Source organism: Ochotona curzoniae, unplaced genomic scaffold (assembly GCF_017591425.1).
Source record: "Ochotona curzoniae isolate NIBS_2020 unplaced genomic scaffold, NIBS_Ocur_1.0 contig_3432, whole genome shotgun sequence".
Lineage (NCBI taxonomy): Eukaryota > Metazoa > Chordata > Mammalia > Lagomorpha > Ochotonidae > Ochotona > Ochotona curzoniae.
The window spans coordinates 1148519-1173380 of record NW_024465859.1 but is presented as its reverse complement, the minus strand read 5'-3'; the positions used below and the strand labels follow the sequence as shown (position 1 = coordinate 1173380).

The 24862-nt window shown below is 41.7% G+C and overlaps 1 protein-coding gene across 3 annotated transcripts in view; it reads right to left on the bottom strand.

Moving 5' to 3' along the window:
- PRMT3 (protein arginine methyltransferase 3) overlaps positions 1-22575 on the bottom strand; it is a 107675-nt gene extending 85100 nt beyond the window's left edge. The window contains exons 1-8 of one of the 3 annotated variants that reach the window (XM_040980008.1): positions 22426-22550; positions 22131-22260; positions 20918-21000; positions 17879-17928; positions 16480-16582; positions 8820-8979; positions 7102-7243; positions 3051-3116 (exon numbers count right to left, since the gene is read on the bottom strand). In XM_040980008.1, coding sequence (XP_040835942.1) covers positions 3051-3116; positions 7102-7243; positions 8820-8979; positions 16480-16582; positions 17879-17928; positions 20918-21000; positions 22131-22260; positions 22426-22453 — 762 coding nt within the window. In that variant the 5' untranslated portion in view covers positions 22454-22550. Of the gene's footprint in view, positions 1-3050; positions 3117-7101; positions 7244-8819; positions 8980-16479; positions 16583-17878; positions 17929-20917; positions 21001-22130; positions 22261-22425 lie in introns of all 3 variants that reach the window. The other 2 variants (XM_040980010.1, XM_040980009.1) reach the window with 2 other exon arrangements.
- Positions 22576-24862: the final 2287 nt, after the last annotated feature.

Sequence of the window (24862 nt, the reverse complement as noted above, 5' to 3'; positions counted from 1 at the left end):
TTAGTTAGAGCGAGAATCCAAGCACAGGTCGGTTAGCTGCTAACACCTGTTTTACTGTGTACCAATTATTTCTCACACACAGTTTAGAAGGAGGTGATTTCTATCAAGAAAAACTTACAGAATCAAGGAGATGGAAGCAAAGAGGAAAATGATGAAGGAATAGAATTTAACTTTTCTAAAAAAAGACAAACTTCACCAATTGTAACTGTAGATAATAACCAAAAGCTAAAAAGCGGCACTTAACTGGGAATTTCTTCAATGAACTACAAATAGAAATTAATTATGAGTGGGTGATAACAATTAAACACCAACTAGAAGTTAAATTAATCTGAGAAACCATATGGCCTCAATAGGAGCCCTGTGAACTGAAAAGTGTAAGAAACAACAGGAGGCTGGGAGGAAAGGCTGGAGGGAGCAGAGAAGGAAAAGGAGCAAAGGGAAGGAAGAAAACATGTACAATCGTAACCACCCTTAGAAAAAGAAATCTCTAATACACATTTACACAATGTGATATAGAAGTTAGCATGGTGATATGGTTTGTCATCTTAACAGTAATGAAAACTAATATTAGAAAATGAAAATAAAATTTAGGAATATATGTTTAAACAATTTCCTGAACAATCTGCATCATGACTCACAGAAATCATATGACTTACATTGAACTATCCCATTCCAGTTAGTTTCTTAAATATGCCCACAGTAACAGTACTCCAAGCCTGGTGGGCTAAATTAGTACCAACGGACTTAGGAAAAAGCCTCACGTTACTTGTTCTACTTTTGAGAGAAAGAAGTCGGTTACCCTACATGTGTAAAATGGAGACAAATGCTTGTCCTCATTATATTATATAGTAACAATGGGACATCATATTTGAAACTAATCTATTACTTATCAAGTGCTACTTAAATATGTATTTTCTAAATCAGAGCCTTAGAGTAAAAAATGCACCCAAATCATTTAAAAACTGAAAAAAAATTAGTTTCTACTGTAATAAAAAACATACCCAAAAGGCTAAATACTACTGATTAGTATGACTTTAAAAATGCAATCATTTTCTGTATTATGACAATAAGCAAAAACAAACCATAAAACTTTATGACAGACTTTGGTGAAATATCAGAGCATCATATACATTTCTGTGTAATTCAGCTAAGTTGTAAGTAAAACTTTACTCTCATGAAATGAAAATTAATCCAGATTACATTTCAAGCACTAAGACTAAGGAAAAGGGACTCTAAAAACATGAAGGTTGTTAATATTCCAATGTAAACCACAGACACAGAAGGCACAGAAAATAACCTTAGAGAAGTATATCCTAAAATAGAGGTGAAAAGAGGAATTACAAAACCTGATGCTGTCAATACACATGTTCCTAAAGTGAAAAAAGAAAAAAAGTAAAAATTTCCAAGCCCAGTGTCACAAATGGAAGAAATGACCATATTAATTTCCAATAAGGAGGAACAAATAGGAAGCCAGACAATTTAAGTAACTGGGCCAACACAGGCAGAGAAGGAGGCATGAAGAGAAGGAAGCATGGAGAACAAAAGCAATTCATAAGGAACAAGAAAACAAATGACACAAACGTCAAACACATATACACACCCATACACTACAATTATCTTTAAAATAAGTTGAGGCAGCATTAAGAATTAACTGCAAAGGGCCCGGCGCGGTGGCGCAAGTGGTTAAAGGTCCTCGCCTTGCACGCCCGGGATCCCATATGGGCGCCGGTTCTAATCCCGGCAGCCCCGCTTCCCTTCCAGCTCCCTGCCTGTGGCCTGGGAAAGCAGCAGAGGACAGCCCAAGGCTTTGGGAACCTGCACCCGCGTGGGAGACCCGGAAGAGGCTCCTGGCTTCGGATCGGCATAGTATCGGCCCGTTGCGCTCACTTGGGGAGTGAATCATCGGACGGAAGATCTTCCTCTCTGTCTCTCCTCTCTGTATATCCGCCTTTCCAATCAAAAAATAATAAAAATAAATCTTAAAAAAAAAAAAAAAAAAAAAAAAGAATTAACTGCAAAATACAAAGTGTCGCAAAAACAGCTAAAATAATAAAGTATTAAAGTTAAAATGTAAATTCTACTTATACCCTTATACAATTTAACTGTTAATTACTAGTAACACCTTGAAAATTATTAATTTTTAATGACTTGATACAAACTAGAATAGTAACTCTGTGTTCTGAGAGCAAGCAGGTGTGCGGTCTGATGGTTAACTGCAGCTCAGGACATTAGGGTCTTTTAACACACTGCCTAGGTTTGATTCCTACCTCCAATTTCTGATACCAACTTCCCACCAATGCAAATTGTGGCTGACAACAAATAACGGTGCAAACACTTGGGTTACCATCCTCACATGGGAAATCCAGACTGAATCCTGGCTCATAGCTTTAGCTTGGTTCAGTACTGGCCATACCAGGAAGCCAGCGAGTGAAACAGCAGACTGGGGCACTGTGTCTGTCTTTCTGCCATTAGAATTTTTAAGATTCAAAGATATCTTTGTATTTCTGCCTCTAAAATTAATAAAATTCAAAGGTGTGCTCTGATAGGAGGTTTCTCTGATACACTTGAAATTCAAAGAAACTGCTATATATTAGAAGTACAGTTTAAGTAAATTTAGCCAATTGTTGTCATTGTAATTAACTACTTAATTATTTTATTCCCTTAAATGGAAAGCCATAAAACGATAAAGTTAAAAAATTTACAACACCACTAAGTTAAATCATACGCTGCTGAATGACAAATGTGTCAATGGAGAAATGAAAAAGAAAACAGAAAACCTTCTTGGAGAAAATGATACTATTGTATGACATATACGTCAGTGAAGAATTTAATAGAATAGAAACTTAATTTTTTAAAAGTGCCTGGAACAGCAGCACCAACCAGTGTTTCTGTTATCACTATCTTGCACCACAGAGAAGCAGCACGACGTCTTCCATGTAGCAAAAGCCAGAGTGTGTTAAATCAACTGCTGTCAAAATGACGATCCTACAGAGGATGTCTACCACTCAAGAAAAATATGAATAGTACAACTCTGGAATTCTCTTACTTACCTTGTCTTTGAAGATGTGTGCATTCTGGTATATAAAATCTCTGTAGCTTTCTGTTCGTACTTTGTCCTAGGATGAAAAGAAGACATTTTTAGAGAGAAGTTTTAACAACTTTTTACAATGGTATTTGCTATCTTATCACACATTGCTAGCTTCCACCACCTCCTTTCAGCCTGGAAAAAAATCAAACTTCTTTTTCTAAAGTAAAACAATAAAAAGAATTTAAATACCAACAACAAGGAAATCAGTTCATACCTCATTTACAACCCAGGTGGTTTTTTTTTTCCCTAGAAATTTCTGTAGGAGGAAATAATGCTTATGAGGCTAAAGGCCTGGAAGGTAAACTGTTTAAACCCCAAGGCCCACAGAACAAGACTAGTGCCAATCTGTAAGCAAGGCAGGCATTCAGCGCTCAACATGTATGTTCGTTTATGCTCTGAGCTGATTCCCGAAGCCCAGACACACAGCGACTGCAAATGAAGCAGTCGCGGGCTCTGCTGCCAAGTAAATTATGCCTATGATAAAAACAAGTATCACAGAGCAAAATCCTGGCTTTGGGTTTCAGCACCATGTAAAAAGTTACACCAAACGCTATAGTATTAAATGTTACACAAACCATATCTCTTCCAAAGCGTTTTTTGACAATATCAACATTTTTTTAAATTTCATAAAGGAGATTATAAAAGGTTATTTTGCTTAGTGGACTTCAAAAGGAAAATAATACTAAATTGGTGTCATTAGGATTATTACATCCAACTGCTCTAGAAATAAAATTTTTAATCAAGCTAATGAAATTTTTCCCCTTGACTTTTAATTCTTTTTAAAGATTTATTTACTTTTACTGGAAAGGCAGATTTATAGAAAGAATAATATCAGAGATCTCCCATCCACTGGCTCACTCCATAGATGGCTACAGTGGCTGGAGCTGAGCCAATCGAAAGGCAGGAGCCAGGAGCCAGGAGCCAGGAACTTCTTCAGGGTCTCCCGCATTGGTACAGGGTCTCAAGGCTTTGGGCTGTCTTAGACAGTTTTCCCAGGCCACAACCAGGGAGCTGGATGCAAAGTGGGGCAGCTAAGACACTAACTGGTACCCATATGGGATCCCAGTGGATGCAAGGTGAGGACTTACTCACTAGGCTACAGCACTAGGCCCAACTTTTAATTCTTAAAATACATTTTAAGAATTATTAGCAGGAATTATTCTTTAAATCAATTTATACATATTAAAGATCTAATTGTATATCATTGAATACATATTCACCTTATTGATACTCTACTTCCACTATAATGAGTAATTTTTGCTAAAACAGCAAAACCCACAAATGGCGAATGCAGTCACTTGGAAAGCTTCCACCATTCACAGTGGCCCATCACTGCTTTAACTCAATCAATACAATGCCAGCCACTGTGCTATATCCACGCACTGCTGCTCAAGTGAACTGCAATCTTTCATTTAGATTCTATTTGTATGTGCACATTCTGGTGTAACAAAATTCGAAGTCCACCAAACACAATGCCTTGGTATACAGCATAGCTTCAATTTAATAACTGAAATTTTGAAAGAACTCACTTAACATGAAAGCAAATAAAAGACTATCCTGCATAACCATTCAAAAACATTTGTTCTAAAAAATAAAGGTAGTACAAAAAAGGTAGTAAAGAGAAATGCTACAAAGTATGCTTTGTACTAACTTACCAAACTGCAAACAGAGCTCAAAGGTTCAAAAGAAACCCATATTTCTATTAGTAAAATACACACACACACACACACACACACACACACAGTGAATTAGCAGGTGGGATCTGTCTCTCTCTCTTCCCCTACCTTTCAAATAACTAGTAAATGTGATCACCTTGAAGATTAGGACTTCAACATATAAACGGGCAGGGGCTCAAACAAAACAAAACAAACAAAAACCACTAAACAATGAGGCTAAGGACAACAAAGTATGCACCATAAATTTCACACATATTTTGCAGTAAAGAAACACTACTAAAAACTCAAATTATCATTATGACTTGTGATATGTGTACCAGTTAGTACAATCCTTCCCTTAGAAAAAAGTATGCTTCCAGATTTTTATTAATCAATGACTGCTTCAAAAACATGAACTGGTAAGTAATTTCAAAATCTCCCTGGTGTCTCTGGAATTTAAACCATTGTCTTCACTTCTTAAAAAAACCACAAATAAGATAGCTTATTTAAAATTGTAATTAAAACATACATCAATAAAATACCTGAGACCAAAAAATCCAAACCAGATTATATAAAAGTAATGTATAAAAATAAAACCTGTAAGGATGATTTCTAATTTTTAAGTTAATAAAAATTAAGTAAGATTCTAGAGATATGATAAGCTTAAAGCTTATGTATGTTAAGAACCGTCTGGTTAGAAAAAAAAATATGGGTCATGGCACATTTCACATTCATGCACAGCACACAATTCAGCAAACAATAAAACAAACAGTTCTTTCTGAATTTAGGATATCCATATTTTCCATGAACATGTAATCACTGGGACTCAGCTCAAAGGTCTGAGAGGACACTCATTTCCAACAGGCAATGCTACTGTACAGCAGCTAAGGCAAACTAAGGAATGGAATATGGTATTAACTAACAACCATTCTCTGGAACAGAGAAGACAGCACTGGAAGCTGTCAGTTGTAACTTCTTAGATCTCTATGAACAGCAAAATGACTCAAAGACATACAGTCACATATGAACATTCTCTAGTAATGAGTTAGTCGCAAGTTTCCAGGATAGAGATTTATAAATAGTAACTACTCAAACTAGATTTAGCTGAGGGTTCTAAGAAAACACTCAGATTTACTGGGAGTCTAGTGCCCTGTACCTGTCTGAAAAGGCAAGCATAATTTCCATACCAGCGTATTATACAGGATCAAGGCATTTAAACTGAGGAGATTATGCAAGCTTAGATTATCTCCTGCACAGATGAAAGTTCTAGACAATAAACTTAACAAAACAGTCTATGTCAATTTCTTTTTTAAAAAAAAATCACTCTGAACTTCAAATCACTTACTACTTGCATGCAGAGAGATATAATTGGTAATGCTACACCATTATCCAGTGACCACAAAAAGCACAACCAAAATGTGTTAACAGTAATGGCATCATACTGTACACATTAGCAAGCTTCAACTCTGTGATTCTGCAAAATGGATCCAACTCAATATGCAGGTGCTATCAAATATTCCTGGTTATTTTAAATGTTTATGCTCCAGGAAATTCTATTCTTAGGGCTTCCAAAAATAAGACTTAAAATGGACTTTTTGTTGGTTTAGGAAATGAAAAAGTAATGTGGCTTTCAAAAACCTACAAGTAAACATGAAAATGTCAATAATTTTTATATTCTAACATTTATTTCCTCTAGTTAGCTATTTTCAGTTTTACTCAAAAACTGACATCCTGCTTTTCCACTCTGTAATATTTAACAAAACACAATTACAAAAAAAAAACCCAGTTAAAAGAAAATTCCACTTCTATTTCATATGAATACTACTATTACAAAAATTGAGACTAACAAGATTTACAAACCTTTATGTGCCAATTCTGAATTTTATTATCATGTACTAATGATATCAAATGCATAAAAAAGAAGTTATTCCATAGCAACTGTGAGTTACTTGTACTTTACACCAAACAATTATCTACCAACTAAAGTCAAAATCACTACCTAAAACACCAAATAATATGCTTTTGTAAGCTAAAAGGCAAATATGTAATTAGACACTTAATATAACAGCTGTACTTGAGAAAACTATTTTCCCCCAAGTTTTAAGAAGTGATTTCATAAAAAATAATGATCATCAGCAGAATCTATTACTATGATGCTTCTGTAATATTTCAGCATAAGATGAACTATGAAGCACCAAAAAGGTTTAAAAGGCAGTTCTTAAAGAAAAGCCAGAGTCCCCCCACTTTAAGTGCCTAAACAAAATAAAAAAGTGGTTCTCCTCAAGGCACAGGTATTAAGAGTCAATTCGATTTCATGTTCCCTCTAGTATGGGTTTGGAGCATTTGTGCTTTTCTAACCTTTAGCATTTCTTCATGTATTCCATAATGCCCGTATGAGCTGAAATAAACCCCATCCTCATCCTCCTGGAGGTCTGAGACTGTAGTCGTCGACGAGCAGGTTCTGACATCTGCGTTCATCACAAAATCCTGAGCAAATTGTCTGTAATCAATTTGAAATACACCCTTGAGACAGGTTTATTGGACCATGAAAGAAGGAAAGGCTAGAGGCTGAGGAAGAGGAAGGGGGAGGGAGTGGAGTGTGAGGGGTCTTTAATCAGCCTAGCTCAAGCAGTGCCAAGCTCCCCCTGCTGGCCCTGTCTGCAATGCCATACTCAAATTCAGCTGAGAGCATTCCTTCTGCAAATCACAAAGGCAATCTCAACTGTGAATTACAGCTCTTTGTATCCTTCAATAGAACAAAATAGAACTTTATCTTTACTGGATTTCGCTATGTCTACTACTGCTTGCAGATATGTTTTAGCAGCTGATTCTATACAGTATAGTTCAGTTCTATCAATACTCTTGAAAATCTTATCGCTTTGGGTCGGCATTACGACTAAGTGGGTAAAGCTTCCAGCTGCAACTCCTGCATCCCATGAGGACATTGGTTTGCATCCTGGCTACTTCACTTCTGTTGCAGCTCCCAGCTAAAGGCCTGGGAAAGACAGCAGCAGATGGGCCAAGTGCATAGGCCCTCACACACGTGAGGCTTTAAAGAAGATCCTGCTGGCTCCTGACCTTGATCTGGCCCAACCCTGACTGCTGTAAACTCCTCCAACTGAGGAATGAACCAGTAAATGGAAGTGTTCTGTGTCTCCCCTCTAACTGTGACTTTCAAATGAAAAATAAATACACCTTAAAAAAAAAAAAAAAAAAAAAACTTAGCATCTCTGAAGGATAAAATAGACTAACAGCTGGCCCCTGCAGATATTTGACAACGTACCTGTTGCAACGCCACAAGTCTGTAACTCATTTTCCCTCTGTAATCACAACATACTTAAGCACAGTTTTGATTTGCAAGGGAGAGAAGCTGATGCTGCTTATGGAACAACTATTGGCTCCATCCTTCCTGCTGACACTGGCAAACCATCAAGTGGATGCTCAGGCACCAGAAGCAGCCTTACAACCTCAACAGGAAAAGAGCCCTCTCCAGAATTTGCCAATCAGAACCTGTATTTCAACAAGACCCCCAGGAGATTTCCTATATATATTAAGCTTTGGACATTATACTTCTATAGCAGAATGCTAATTTACTTACTAAAAAAAATGCCCTATGAATATGGTTTTCTGATTACGAAGTTCACATTTCGATTCTTTAAACACAGTAACTTCAATCCTGCTGTTTTTACTTGAGCCTAAAAAACAGAAGTCCCTTAACTTCTGAAAACCTAGGACTGGAAGAAATGGAGAAATCAAGTGGAAAAAGGGAAGCTGAAAGGAAGGCTGTAGGAACCAAACAACAAAAACCTAGAGACATTCAAGAGGACAGCTGACCTAACAACTACCATCAGTACAAATAATTACAAAAAAGTGTATGAGAAAAGGTAAAACCATAAAACTCTGCAATAATCAACAATATAAACAATGTTTAAAGTGCTAGATGCCTTTCACACTACTGTAGCTAAGTCCCTGCACTGTGCTTTCCAGTACATGAAATGCTCTACCACGTTCTACTTTGCCACTAGATGTGTTGCTTTGGGGAATCTAAATCACATTCTAGAGGATGGGCCGATTACTTCATTTTCTGCAGGTCCTCTCGTGCTCTAGCTAACGCAGCTTCAGCAGACAGCGCCCTTGCTTCCATTTGTTTCAGTTTTTCAACAAGCGACGTATTGTCACTGAGTCCATTGGGATATGTGAACGGGACTGACACCGGCTCATAAAGATCTTCTACATCTAAACAAACAAATGGAAATTATTATCAGCCATTTTATGATGAAACATCCATCAATGCATAAGGAATAAATACATCCTAAGTATTATATGGTCAATTTTAAAAAAATCAGCAAAAGTACACTTAAATATTTAACATCCAAGCTGTTTCCATTTGAATTCAGCACGTGTGCTAAACTTCTCGTCATTTAAATTGAACATATCCGTGATTTTGAATTATAAGGAGCTAAATCTTGAAGAAAGAAAAAGGTAGAAGAAAAAACCCTAACTTGACAGATCCCCAGGTATCTACTCACTATGCATACACTGTACTCATTTTATCCTGAGCACAAGCGTAATATGCACATATTTACCTCTATCGTAAGTATGGAAAAAACAAGTCGGCAAAATTAAGTAATTCACTCAAAGTCATAAAGCTGTGTAGTAAAGAATCAAGATTCAAAATCACACTTGCTCTCCCAGCTCATGGTATCACCATTATACAAGGTCATGTGTCAGTAGTGCATTTATCTATAGAAAAGCAGATGTTACATTTAGATATTCATTAAGTAGAATTCTGACAACATGGATGACCCAGGAGAACATTATTTTAGGTAAAATAAGCCAGACATAGAAAGACAATAACTCATGATCTCACATATGGAGCCTTAAAAATCACAGAAGCAAAGGGTTAGGGGAAATAGGAAGATGTTGGTGCAAAAGGCACCAATTAGGGTTAGCATTGTGGTGCTGGCATTCCATATGGGTGCCAGTTACATAGCCTGGCTGCTCCACCTCCAATCCCGCTCTCTGCTTTTGGCCTGGGAAAGCAGCACAGACTGGCCCAAGTCCTTGGGTCCCTGCACCCACATGGAAAACATGAAAGCAGTTTCTGGCTCCTAGTTTCAGATCTGCTCAGCTATGTCTGTTATGGACATTTATAAAGTGAACTAGAAGATAAAGATCTCTCTCTATATAAAATCTACCTCTCAGGGCCTGGCGTGGTACTCTAGTGGATAAAGTCCTTGCCTTACACATGCCAGGATCCCAAATGGGAACTGGTTTTAATTGCAGCAGCCCTGCTTCCCATCCAGCTCCCTGCTCATGGCCTGGGAAAGCAGTCAAGAATGGCTCAAGGCCTGGGGATTCTGGTCATGTGTAGGAGACCTGGAAGAGGCGCCTGGCTTCAGACTGGTTCAGCTCCAGCCACCATGGCCGCTGGCAGAGTGAATCATCGGACAGAAGATTTTCCTCTCTGTCTCTCCTCCTCTCTGTATATTTCACTTTCCAATAAAAATAAAGCTTTAAAAAATTAAAATATCTACCTTTCAAATCAATATAAATGAATCTTTTTACTGAAAAAATAACACACCGACTTTCAGTTTTGAGGTAGACTGTGGATATCTAATTTAGAACAAGGTGACGAGAGTTAACAAAGCTTCAGTATATTTGAAATTGACCATTTGCAAATGACAAACACATAACATCCTGAGTAGTCTGCACCCCCACACACAGAGGGTGCAGAGCATGTGAGGCAACAGGCTAGCTTGACTGTGCTAACCCTTTCACAATGCATACACATCTATAAAATCATGTTTATCTTGAAAGCATGCAATTTTTTTTTTGTTATGCATTAGTAAAGCTGAAGAAAAAGAATATTTCTTAGGGACAATGTATAAAGAATTACAACATTCAGTAACTGTCAAATTGGGCAAAATGGAATGGATATATACGCTGAGAATTATACCCGAAACCAATAAATATCCTACTTCTTAACAGTACTAAATTCTTAAATTTTAGTTTCAGTTCACATAAATGATTTCATGTTGTTTAAAAACTACAAGCAATGTACATGGAGCTGGTCAGTTTTACCAAAATCCCAGTGTCTGTTTGCTAGTCTAACTTTCAGATCAACTAAAACCCATTAACAAGGCAAATACTACATTTTCTTAACACAGTACCATGGAAAACACTACAACTTTTTATTCTATTCAGTTTACATCAGCCACAATTGAGGATATTTACTAAAGCTGAAAAAAACAAGCCTAAAAATGTAATAAAACTGGAAACAAAAGGATAAATATGAAATTCATAGAATACTGATTTAGCCTATAAAACACTGAGATGTGTTCAAGCCCATACATTAACTTACTGTTTAGTTTCTCAAAAACAAATCAGCACAATAAAATACTTCCCAGATATGTAAACCTGGGGCACTATTCTAAGACCCACATTTTGTATTCTGTTTTTTAAAATTCCACACTACTGTTGAGCAAATTTCTTTTTGCTTTCTGTTGCAAAAAAACTAATACTACAAGCTCAAACATTAATATGCACAGGTTAAAGGTTAAACATATAAAGTTGAAAAGGATCAAGTATTCCACAATCATGGAGAGTCACAGCAACAAAATTGTCAGAAAAATCTAATTGAAAACTATATTCACAGAGATGGAAACTTCCAGGTCTGTCTTGGGGATGGATATTCAAATCACCTTAACATTTCCTTGAGGCAGATTAGAACTCTAACAAAAGTCAATTTTTCAACAATTACAAACATGGATAAACACCAGAAAAACCCTGAAAACACATGAAGCAATTAAAGGCGCAAGAGATAATGCTTTAATCAAAGAGACTTACTCACACCCCATTCAACCGGCAAAACTAGAAAAAACTCAGACAAGCAAGATCTACACAAAATGACCAAGCGTGTGACACCTCGACCCCACAGGTGTAAAATCCTGCCGCCAATCACCACAGAGGATACCTTCCTTTCAAATGCACACAGTGTGTTCATCAAGAGAAATTACGTGCCGGGCCATGAAAACAAACTCCAATAAATGCAATTGTTCAAAACTGACTATGAACCCAGATGACACTGAAATCAAATTAAGAATAAAGGACATGCTTACAGAAAACAAACATTTACATCTTTATTTTTAAGACTTAGTTTATTTTCTTATTAGAAAGTCAGATTTACAGAGAAGACACAGAAAGATCCTCCTCCTGCTGGTTCCCTCCCCAAGTGGCCACAATGGTCACATTTGACCTGATCTGAAGCAAGGAGCCAGGAGTTCCCTCTGGATCTCCCATGCGGGTGCAGGATCTCAAGGCTTTGGACCATCTTCTACAGATTTCCCAGGCCACAAGCAGGCAGCTGGATCCAAAGAGGAACAGCTGGGACAGGAACCAGCACACAAATGGGATCCCAGCAGTTGAAAGCAAGAATTAAACCACTAAATCGCACCATGCCCAAACATTTACTTTTTTTTTTTAAGAAAAAAAGATTATTTTTATTGGAAAGTCAGATATACAGAGGAGAGACCGACAGGAAGATCTTCCACCTGCTGTTGATTCACTCTCAAAGAGGTCACAACAGGCAGAGCTGCGCTAAACCAAAGTCAGGAGCCCAGAGCCTCTTCTGAGTCTCGCACAAGTCTCAACTGCTTTCCCAGGCCACAAGCAGGGAGATGGATGGCAAGTTGGGACACCGGGATTAGAACCCGTACCCATTTGGGACCCCGGGGCGTGTGAGGCAAGGACTTTAGCCACTAGGCTAACTGCACCAAGCCCAACATTTCCATCTTGAGTAACACAATAAATTAAGTCATCAGTCATGAAAATTAAAAAGTTTAAAATATTTTGAATTAAACAATAATGAAAATACAATATTTCAAAATTGATGAGATATAGCTAAAACAGTACTAAGACAGGAATGCACTCTTTTTGAATGTTTATAATACAAAAGGGTCTAAAATGAAACACTCAAGATTCTACTTTAAGAACCGGGCCTGAGAAAGCAGTTGAGGACAGCCCAAGGCCTTAACGACCCTGCATCTGCGTGGGAGACCTGGAAGAGGCTCCTGGCTCCTGACTTAGGATCGGTGCAGCGCCAGCCACTGCAGTTGCTTGGGGGGTGAATCAAGAGACGGAGGATCTTTTTATCTCTCCTCCTCTCTGTATATCTGACTTTCCAATAAAAATAATAGGATAAATCTTTAAAAAATAAAATAAAAAACTAGAAGATACAGGATCCAAGATGACTGAATAAGAAAGAGATAGCTAATTTTAACCACAGAAATATAACAGAACAGAGGAGGGGCCGGAGCTGTAGTGTTATAGGAAAAGCTGCAGCCTGCAGTGCTGCCATCCCATATGGGCATGGATTGAGTCACGGCTGCTCCACTTCCCATGCAGCTCCTGCTAAGGGTCTGGGAGAGCAGTGGAGCATAGCTGAAATGCTCAGGTCCCTGCAACCATGTGGGAGACCAGGAAAGCACGTCAGGCTACTGGCTTCAAATCAGCTCGGTTCTACCTGTTGCGGTCATTTTGGGAGTTGAACGATCGGATGGGAGAGCTCTGTCTCTCCTCTCTGTAAAACCACCTTTCTAATAAACAGGGCCTGGAGCGATGGCTCAGTAGCTCAATCCTCGCCTTGAGCACTAGGATCCCATATGGGCAATGGTTCATGTCCCATCTGCTCTACTTCCGACCCAGCTCCCTGCTTGTGGCCTGGGAAGGCAGGGGAGGATGGCACAAGTCCTTGGGACCCTGCACCCACAGGGGAGATGTGGAAGAGAAACAGTTCCAGCCACTATTGCCTTTGGGGAGTGAACCAGAGGACAGAAGATCTTTCTCTCTGTATTTGCTTCTCTCTATATATATATGCCTTTCCAATAAGAATAAATTTTTCAAAATAAAAAAATCTTTTTATAAAACTTTCAAAAAAAAAGATATAAAAAGCACGCCAATGATACGACTGGGGCTCCCTATGGGCAAGATGTTAGCCTTCGTTTTTTTATCATGTTCCTAAATCATTTAATACACTACTCCCAAACGAATGAGTCATCTATAGATGAGCTTGAATTTACCAAGTCATGAAAATCTTCTGGGCACTTTGTCATTCAACAACAGGATCACTGTGGTCACTCTGAGAAGTAAAACTGAAGAGCAGTTGTGAAATGGAGGAAGATTAAAGCTGAGAAATCACCAAGCTCCACAGCTGGAAGTCTCAGACATCTGGGGCCTCAATCCCTCATTTACAGATGAAATGACGGAAAGCAGAACATTTAGGAGCTTTGTCCAAGGCCAAAAGTAGGTCAGAATCATTTTAGGGCTGTTGCTGGGTTTTTTATTTTTAAGATTTATTTATTTTTATTACAAAGTAAGACATACAGAGGAGAAAGAGAAGAAGATCTTCTGTCCACTGATTCATTCCTCAAGTGACCACAATGGCCAGTGTTGCGCCAACCTGAAGCCAGGAGCCAGGAACTTCCTCCAGTTCTCCAATGCGGGTCCAGGGTCCCAAGGCTTTGGGCTGTCCTCGACTGCTTTCCCAGGCTACAAGCACAGAGCTAGATGGGAAGCGGGGTTGCTGGGATTAGACTGGTGCCCATATGGGATCCTGGCACGTTTAAAGCAAGGACTTTAGCCACTAGGCTACCGTGCCAGGCCCCATTTAAAGGTTGTTAATATAGCATCTCACCACAATACACCTCAATCATGCTGCTGCTGAAGAGAAGGAGTGGTCATGAGACGCAGGGCCAAGGGACATGCTGAGCCACTGGGGGTTAGTTGTTTACTCCAGGTAGGGTCTGGGTTTGATTCCTCATGTTCTGAAGATAAACAGAGCAGGTTCACACCAGCTTAGGAGCAGAGTCTGGCTTAGATGGACCTAGTGTTCATTACATACTCTGGAATATATCAGCCTGCCAAACAACACAGCTGCCAGTCAGCACAATAGGAAACACAGGACCACATAAGGAGCAACAAAGGGGCAGGAACTAGACTTCAGGAAAATCTCCACCTCCTTCCAGAACCATGAATGGTCCTCCGCTGCACTAACACACACCTCCCTTCGCATCAACACCACACCTAATGTTGAACATAGCTCAGAGACGGGCTCCCTCCATCCTCTGCAGCACCCACTTTTGCTTTCTCATTTGATATTTGCTACTTGGTATTCCAACTCCTTCCCACAGGAAGTCCAGAACATGTGTGCCAGGGGCGCTTGCTCTCAGGAGCAGTGATAAACAACTGCTGAAATACACACAGTCAGCCTGTTCTGCTAAGGCAGGAGGCCGTTGTCTACAGCCCTACTGAGGAGCGTACGTCAGTGAGTATGAAGTAAGTGTAAGTAAGAATGCACTTCCCTCTTACAGGTCAGATCTATAAAGTATAAGAGCCCACAAAACTTCTGGTTCAATGAGGAACGAGCCAAAGCAGAGTGAACAACACAGAAAGCTCCGGTCACAAAACGACAGGGACCCTGCCACAAGGGAAGGTGAGGAGTAAACGATAATCCAGGAAAACCTGCTTTACGTCAAAATATGATCTCTGCAAACCACATGTAGTAAAAATCTGAGCTGAATAGCTGAGACAGATATAGCAAATGTTATTAAATCTAGTTTCCTTAAAACTAGTGTTACACAATTAAAAATTATTTTGTCAGCTATCCTGATTCAAACATCCTATACAAAACTTTCAAACATGCTTATTTCTTAATCTCTCTCTGCTGCCAGTGTGACTGTCAGTCTTTCAGTGACCTGACTTCATGGTTAAAATCAACTAACTGATGAAGTCTTCAAGGAAGTAGTTGATAAAACAGCCTTCTCGAATCCGTGGAGCTCCTGTTCCAACACCCCCACTAGACACCTAGAAACTTGGATGGTCCTAAACCTTACATATCAGTTATTCTATATACACAAATCTATGATAAAGTTCAATTTGTCAACTAATACAGTAAAAATTAATACAATCGTAAAACAATTTTATCAATACACTGCAATAAATTATGTCAATGTGATAATTCTCTCAAGAAACACAAGTGTGGGTCCGGCATGGTAGCGTAGTGGCTAAAGTCCTCCTCTTGCAAGTGCCAAGATTCCTTATGGGCACTGGTTCGTATTCCAGCTGCTCCACTTCTTATCCAGCTCCCTGCCTGTGGCCTGGGAAAGCAGTCAAGGACGGCCCAAAGCATTGGGACCCTGCACCCGCATGGGAGACCTGGAAAAAAACTCCTGGCTCTTGCCTTCGGATCAGCTCAGGTTCGGCCATTGCGGCCACTTGGAGAGTGAACCAGTGGATGTAAAGTTTGTCTCTCCTCCACTGTAAATCTTAGTAAAAATAAATAAATCTTTGAAAACACACACACACTCACACAAGCGCTATATACCAAGACAGTTGATCCAATAACCCAGACAGTTATTAAGTGACTAACAGCCAGACAGAATATGTAGCACGGATATGGGGGACAAAGAGGTGATTCACAACCCTCTGGGATAGAGGAGGATGGCTTGAGATTTTATCAAGTGACTCAGAATGGCTCACAGTTACGAGTCTATACATTAGTTCTGTATTTTTCTGTTTAACATTTTGGGGCCACAACTAGCTGCAAGTAACTGAAGCCACAAACGTGACATCCCGAGTAAGGAGATACTATTTATATATTCTCCTGAACATGATACTTGTTTGTTATTCAAAATAGTCCTGTGTTCATTAAAGCAGATACAGTGAGTTTAATCTTACCAAACTGAAGTAGAAGGTCATCTTCTAATACTGGCTTCAAATACTCTTCTTTTTCCCAAGGTACTGGGTTGTATATGGAATTCATATATTCAACTGTAGGGTTCTGGGTGTAAAATTAGTTGCATGATTTTTAATTGCATGTGGTCACAACATTCCCCTAGTAAAAACTAGGGAAATCAAATCAAGAAACCAATCATATCCACATTTTATAAAATCAGTATTTGGTATCTATAGTCAACCTGCTACTGCATTAGCTTGACCGGATGAGTGCCTAGCTAACTGTTTCCATGCAGGGCTTCATAATTGTTGGGAAAGTGGCAATATAAGCATTAATTCAAGACAGACCAAGAAGGGAAAATCACTTGAAGAAAAAAAAAAAGTACTGTGTACTTTAAGTCACAGTAAAGATAACATCTGATTTTATGGAAATATGTCTATCAGTAATTCTCTTTAAAATTTCATTACTTTGGAATCTAACATGGTAGCCTAGTGGTTAAAATCCTTGCCTTGAACAAGCCAGGATCCCATATGGGTACCGGTTCTAATCCCAGCAGCCCCGCTTCCCAACCAGCTCCCTGCTTGTGGCCTGGGAAAGCAGTCAAGGATGGCCCAAAGCCTTGGGACCCTGGACCCACATGGGAGACTTGGAAGAGGCTCTGGGCTCCTGGCTTCGGACTGGCACAGCTCCAGCCACTGCGGCCACTTGGGGAGTGAATCAACAGACAGATCTTCCTCTCTGTCTCTCCTCCTCTCTGTATATCTGATTTTCAAATAAAAATAAATATTTTTTTAAATAAAAAATAAATGTAATTACTTTGGGCCAGGCATGACTACCTAGTAAAGTCCTTGCCTTGCATGCACCAGTATCCCATAGAGATGCCAGTTCATATCCCAGCTGCTCCACTTCCCTCGCAGCTTCCTGTTTGTGGTTTGGGAGAGCAGCAGAGGACGGCCCAAAGCCTTGGGACTCTGCACCCGTGTGGGAGACCCAGAAGAAGCTCCTGGCTCTTAACTTCAGGTCGGCTCAGCTCTGGCCATTGAGGCCATTGGAAAGTGAACCAGCGGATGCAAGGTCTTTCTCTCTGTAACTCCAGCTCTCTGTAGATTGATTTGCCAATAAAAATAAATAAATCTTAAAAAAAAAATCATTATAAAACTGAATTACTTTCACACATGACAATGAATCATCTCCTAGGCACAGTAAAAATGACACTTCCAAATATATGTGTACATTTATTTGGCACTTAACGTGTGCTAGTTACCAATGCCCCTGCTTCCCGTTATTATGAATGGAAAATTTCAGTCACTTATAGAACAGTTCATCACCTTTAATCAGTGCACTGCGAGTCACTGGAATATCTATTTCCTAAACAAGATCTAAATTAAATTGCCAACTTACCTTCAGCCTAATAAAATTTATTAGTTTGATATATCCATAAAATTCAAGTCCTAAAGGAAAAAAGAAAGAATTCTATCTCAATGTTAAGTTTGACTTAATTGATCTCTTCTAAAGATTTATTTATTTTCATTAGAAAGGCAGATTTACAGACAGAGGAAGACCTCCACCTGGTTGGTTCACTCTTCAAACAGCCGCAACAGCCAGAGCTGGGTCCATCTGATGCCAGGAGCTTCTTTGAGATCTCCCCTGTGCATGGAGGTGCCCTAAGTCTTGTCCAATTCTCTACTGCTTTCCCAGGGAGAATGCATAAGCAGGCAGCTGGGTGTGAAGTACAGCAGACGGGACGTGAAACAGTGCCCATATGGGATGCCAACACTTGCAATCAGAGGATTAGCCAACTAAGCCATCATGCCAGCCTCTAATTGATCTCTTCTATAAAGATTCTTTAATTTAGACAATAAAATGCCTGATCTCTACTAGTCACAGCAATTTACATTTTTTTATTGAGAATTAGAAATAGTAATTTTGATATTTTAATTTTGAATACTTTATTCAAAAGCAGCCACAGATGACAAGATTTTAAGTGCTTCTTTTGTATAAAAAATGGGAGATTAATTTTTTATCAGAATAATATAAAGCCAGAAAATTAGGTACTAGATTTTATCAAGTATTTGACAGCTGACATTAGAGCTGAAAGCTTCTAAAGTCCCTAATTTTTATAGTGCCTACACCAAATTATAATTTTGCCAGGTTAGCGAGTATTTAGGACTTAATAGCTAATACATAAAGTTAAATAGTGCAAATTGAAAACAATGAGGCTTTTTATCTGTTCTTGTATCTTTCCAGAAATGAAGCCGCATGTACCACAAAGAAAGCAATGGCAAAGTGCTTATCATTTGCCAGGAAAAATGTTATGAGGTAGCTTAACAATAAACCAAGGTCTCTATGTGGGTAACTGATAAAATATAAAATTATATCTAAAGTATGATTCTATTTAGTTTTAAAAGGCAATATTAAAATGCAGGGAAAATGGTTGTCATTCATGTCTTACAAAAGTAGATGCAGTGCCTGGTGTGGTAACTTAGTGGCTAAATCCTCGCCTTGCATGAGCAAGGATCCCACATGGGTGTCAGTTTGTGTCCCAGCTGCTTCACTTTCCATCCAGCTCTCTGCTTTCAAGCTGCTCTTAGAAATAAATCCGAAGATGCAAGCTTACAGGTCCTAAAGGGCCTACTTTCAAAATTGATACTGGAGTGAGAGAGATGCAGGGGTATGTGGTGCTTCTCATGTGTGCCACTTGTTCCACTTCCCATCCAGCTCCCTGCTTACAGCTTGGGAAAGCAGTGGAAGATGCACAAGTTCTTGGTACCCTGCACCCGTGTGGGAGATCTGAAGAAGCTCCTGGCTCCTGGCTTCAGATAGACTCAGCTATGGCCTCTGCGTGTGCCACTTGGGGAGTAAACCAGTGAATCCAAGATCTTTCTTTGTGTCTCCTTTCTATTAAATCTACATTTCAACTAAAAATAAATGTTTAAAAACAAAAAGCAGGGCCTGGCGTGGTGGCGCAAGTGGTTAAGGTCCTCACCTTGCACGCCCAGGATCCCATATGGGCGCCGGTTCTATCCCAGCAGCCCCACTTCCCTTCCAGCTCCCTGCCTGTGGCCCGGGAAAGCAGTCGAGGACAGCCCAAAGCTTTGGGAACCTGCCCCCGTGTGGGAGACCCGGAAGAGGCTCCTGGCTTCAGATCGGCATAGCATCGGCCCGTTGCACTCACTTAGGGAGTGAATCATCGGATGGAAGATCTTCCTCTCTGTCTCTCCTCTCTGTATATTTGCCTTTCCAATAAAAAAATAATAAAAATAAATCTTTTTTTAAAAAAAGCAGATTCCATTGATTTTATGGATTACAAACATTATATCACATATTCATCTGAGACCTACATCTATCTGGTATTTCTTAGTCTTCACTGCTTCTAGTTTTTAATGAACACAAGGACCAAAGAGCAATTCTTTACTTAGTTGAATTTAGTCCAACACTATCTTCCAGGGAAAGCTTTAACTATAAGTACGTTCACACAAGTTTCAACACAATTATCATCTAACATTTTTCATACTATCCCAACTCCATCACTCCCTTTCTCAATTTTCTCTACTTCTTACAAAACCTAATTTTGGGGCCCAGCACGGTGGTACAAGTGGTTAAGGTCCTCGCCTTGCACGCCCAGGATCCCATATGGGCGCCGGTTCTAATCCCGGCAGCCCCACTTCCCTTCCAGCTCCCTGCCTGTGGCCTGGGAAAGCAGTCGAGGACGGCCCAAAGCTTTGGGAACCTGTACCCGCGTGGGAGACCCAGAAGAGGCTCCTGGCTTCGGATTGGCATAGCATCAGCCGTTGTGGTCACTTGGGGAGTAAACCATCAGACAGAAGATCTTCCTCTCTGTCTCTCCTCTCTGTATATCTGCCTTTCCAATAAAAATAAAAATAAATCTTAAAAAAAAAAAACTAATTTTGCATGCCATTAAATCTGTCTTGCTTAGACTTTGTTCAAGTCCACCTCCATCATGCTTTCTTTAATTCTGTAAGTCGAAACATCCCGCACAGGCTCTCATGTTCTGGTGGCTCCACTTCAGATCCAACTCCCTCTTCATGATCGGGTAGAGTAGCAGCAGGTGACCCAAGCATTCGGGCCCTTGCGCCCAGGTGGGAGAGCTGGATTCCGCTCCAGGTTCTGGACTTGGGCCTGGCCCAGCTCTGGCCACTGCAGCCCTCTGGGCAGTGAACAAGCAGATGAAGATCTCTGTGGCTCTCCTCTCTCTACTCTTTTCAAATAAACAAATGCACATTTAAAATAAACAAACACTGAAAACCTTGCCTGCAAGAGTGACTTGTAAATCTTTTCTCAAAGCCACTTGTCACAAAACTTTGTTTACAGAAGATTTTACTGTATGTTTCATTACCTTGTATCTCTATAGAATAAGATGGGTCTGGAAAATTACAAAATTTGAACTGAAATTTGACATTAAATTTTAACAACACTTACCATGTTTGTGGACCATGCTGTCAATACTGAAGCGATGTTCAGACTTACAGTGTGAAAAGGTTTCTTCAGCAGATGTGAACAACCTGGAAAAGCAAGCAACAGCTTCAAGAATTGGCCTCTGCAAAGCCTGCCGATTCATGCTAAGTGTGCAGTTTTCTTTTCTTTCAGCTACCTTCTCCTTTCATATTCGGTTACGATGGAACAAACATACTTAGAACAGAAGAACAGAATCCAGCGCTTCTAGGCAGCGATACTACTTCTGGGTTCCACTTTACACATAAGTCAAATTAAATGTGGAAGTCACACACCACATAACAACGCCGTATTCATCACTGGGCTCTGAAGACGGTGCCTTTGGACACTGTTTCTCTCAAGACCTGTCAAGCCCGCTCTCTGCCTTCAAGCTGCTCTTATAAAGCAGGCCTTGGATTCAAGCTTACAGGCCACACATTCCTAAAGGGCCGTGCTTCCAAACTGATACTGGAGTGGTCCCAAAGGATGTGCGTCGCACACAGTGAGGCTCAGCCAAGCCAAGTGACAAGATGAGAATCCAGAGCAGCGTAGCCGCCTACCTCTTCCAGAAGCCAGGAAGACACGGCAGTTAGAAGAACGCGTGTCTGGGAATGACACACACCAGTTTTGTGACCTGGTGCAAGCTACTGATACAGCAGTCTTCTTTTTCCTAAATGAAAAGGGCTTCCGGCTCTTTCTTCTTAACAGGTATCGATACTTAAGAAAGATGAGCAGACCTAAGCAGGCTCAAATGGCAACGCTACACCTGAGCTCGCTAAAGGTCCTATTAGTGAATGCAAAGGCTGGAAGGGCCTTTTCGGGGTTATCTGGTTCAAGTGTGGCTTGCAAAGTAGAAAGTTAGCAAGACTAGATTCACCGGTTAAGACCAGAATCCAGACAGTTCTAGGCCCATCCCCTGATTTAGAAGGACCGAGGTGCAGAGCTCAGCGTGTGTAGCATTAGTAACTGTCTAACAGGACGAGTGGGCACAGCGGACTGAGAAGCACAGGTCCAATGCGAAAGGGTTTGCTCTGGCACAAGGGGCCACTGCGGCCGAGGAAGCAGGCAGGGTGACCCGGCTTCCAGCCCACAGTTCCTGCGGATCTTCTCTGCAAGACCTCACCCCGAACCACGAGTTCGAGAACTCTAGGTGGGTCGCTGTGGTCCGATTCCCGGCACCCTGGCACCGAGGAGGACGAACCTCTCACAGAACAGGCAGGGGGTCTGCTGCTTGTCGTGGGGCAGGTCGGCATCGTCCTCGTCCTCCCAGGCGGCCTCGTCGCCGCTGTCCGACAGCTCGGGCAGGTCCTCGTCCTCGGCGCCCCGGCCGCCTAACACACAAGAGTTAGCGAAGCAGGACACCTGTGCCCCCGGAGGGCAGGCGGACAGGCACTCCCACCCAGCCACCCCTGGGAAGAACCCGCAGCCCCGGCCCGTGCGGCGGAGGGCGCCCTTCTCCCGCCCCACGGCGCTCCAGCCCGCGGCCGGGTACCCACCGACAGCGCCCGACGCCAGCGAGCACATGGCCGAGCCGCCCGGGGATGTAGACCGGCTGGGGAACGCGCGGCCGGGAACGGAGACCGGCTGGGGAACGCGCCCCGGGAGCGCGAGCACGAGCACGAGCACGCGGCCGAGCCTCAGCACCGACGGCTCCGCAGACGGCCGGCACACCAGCGAGAGCGCGCAGGCTTTCGGCCGCTTCCGGGGCCGCGGTGGGCGGGGCGCCAGCCTGGGCCCGCCCCCTCCTGCCGCAGGGCGCTGACGTAGGAGCACGGCGACGCAGGCCTGCAGGAGACGACCGCGGCCTCCCTGAGCGCGGTGGCGGCGCGAGGCCGGAGCCGTTTTACTGACGGAATCCTGTCCTCGGTGCGTCGCTGTTTCCTGGGGTGGGCGCTTGCTTCGTGGCGGAGCGGCCGCCCCACCGCGACCTCTGCTGGCGCAGGAGGCACAATGCCGACTGACAAGGCCCTGGGGAGCTTGTGCAGCTCCTCCAGTTCCCCTGGCTCTGGGCTCGCACTGCACAGCGGAAAGCTGCAAATGGGCCGGGCCTCCTTTAGTCTGAACTGGAAGGTGTTTCCTTAGACCACTCCCTTGCTTTTTAAAGGATTTATTTACTTTTATTGGAAAGGCAGAGTTAGAAGGAGGGACAATGAGGTCCTCTGTTCACTAGTTCCCTCCGCAAACGGGCAAGAGCCGGGCCTGTCTGAAGCCAGGAACCAGGAGCTTCTTCCTGCTCTTCAACGTGGATGCAAGGGACCCAAACACTTGGGCCATCTTTCCCTACTTTCCCAAGTCATTGGCAAGGAGCTGGCTCAGAAGTGGGGCTGGTGGAACTCATAAATATGAGTCCTGCAGGCAGAGGCTTAGCAGGCTGTGCCACAGTGTCAGCCCCAGTACACCACCATTTCTGAAAGAGGGTACCCCCTGTCAGTCCAGGAGCAGGTATGAGCCGCTTACTTGACTGTTTCCACCACAGGGTAAAGGTCCAGTGTTTAAAAAAATACGTGGCTTGGCCCATAAGGAAAGTAGTCCCTTGTATTACTGCTTAGTCTTCCGAATGCATTCCTGTACCTTAACTGGGAACTCCTACGGCATATGCTAAACGATCGAAATGACTGACACACACACAAAAATATATTTTTAGTGTAGAAAAGTCTTACGAAAAAATTGGCTTGCACTTCAAAATCTTTTTGCAACCAAATAAACTCCAACTTTTCATCGCGCTTCTGTGCCACCTTTTTGAAATACCTTCATTATCTTGAAGCCCCTTCCTTCTGTGAGTGTCAGAGTACCTCCCAGCTCCCAGGATGTCTCTGTTCACTGATGTACCCCAATGCCTGGCCCACAGTGGGCATGGAGTAAGTGCTGAGTAAATTCAAGACCATTCATCACCTGGGTCCACATTTCCCTTTCTATTTCCAACATAACTTGTAACCAAGCGCATCTGCTCTGTGTAATGTCTGCAGGGAATCCTGCTGGGTCCTGTGGGAACAGCCAGGCGATCAGTGTTGATACAAGTGGCACCCAGCCTGGGGCTGTTCAGGGCTCAGAAATGGGCCGCTTTTCTTCACACCACAGAGGTGAACACAGGCCCTTTTCCATTGTCCTGCTTCACTTTTGACACAAGACTGAAATACTGAACAACACCTGCCAGAAGGAAACCATAGAACAAGTTCCAACCAAGTTCCAAGATCCAAGTCTATGGGTCTCAGCATGTTCTCATGGGGAACTCCCAAGAGCTAACTCTTCCTGGAAACCAGGCATATTAACAATGGAACACACTTAGGCTCTTCAGAATCCAGCCAGATGGAAAGTGTCCCATCTCCTTATTACAAATCATTCCAAAACCCCACCCTGCACTAGAATACACCATTTTTCTGGATAACTGAAACTGGGGGATTAGAAATATCCACTCCCTTTTAAGAATATGTGCCCTATTAAGGAGGGTAGCTTTTGTCTTCTGGTGTCCATTGCTGCTTTAAATGTACTTCGCGAGGGCTGGCGTTGTGGCACAGCACAGTCAGCCTCTGCCTGTGGTGCTGGCATCCCATATGAGCATTGGTTCAAGTCCTACTTGTGCCACTTCTGATCCAGCTCCCTATTAATATTCCTGGGAAAGTAACAGAGGATGGTCCAACTCCTTGGGTCCTTCAACCCATATGGGAGACTCAGAGGAAGCTCCTGGCTCTGCCTTCAGATTGGCTCCGCTCCAGCCTGTGTGGCAATTTGGGGAGTGAACTAGCAGGGGAAACATTTCTGTCTCTCCTTCTCTCTCTGACTTCCCAATAAAAATATTTTTTAAAAAGTTAAATGTTCCTGGCATACTGTGGACCCCACAATTGACTGTGTCATTCTAACCACTTTGTCTCCCCTGGCACAGATGCTAAGACATGTTTCACGACTATCCTTGGTTCCACGATGGAAAATAGCACT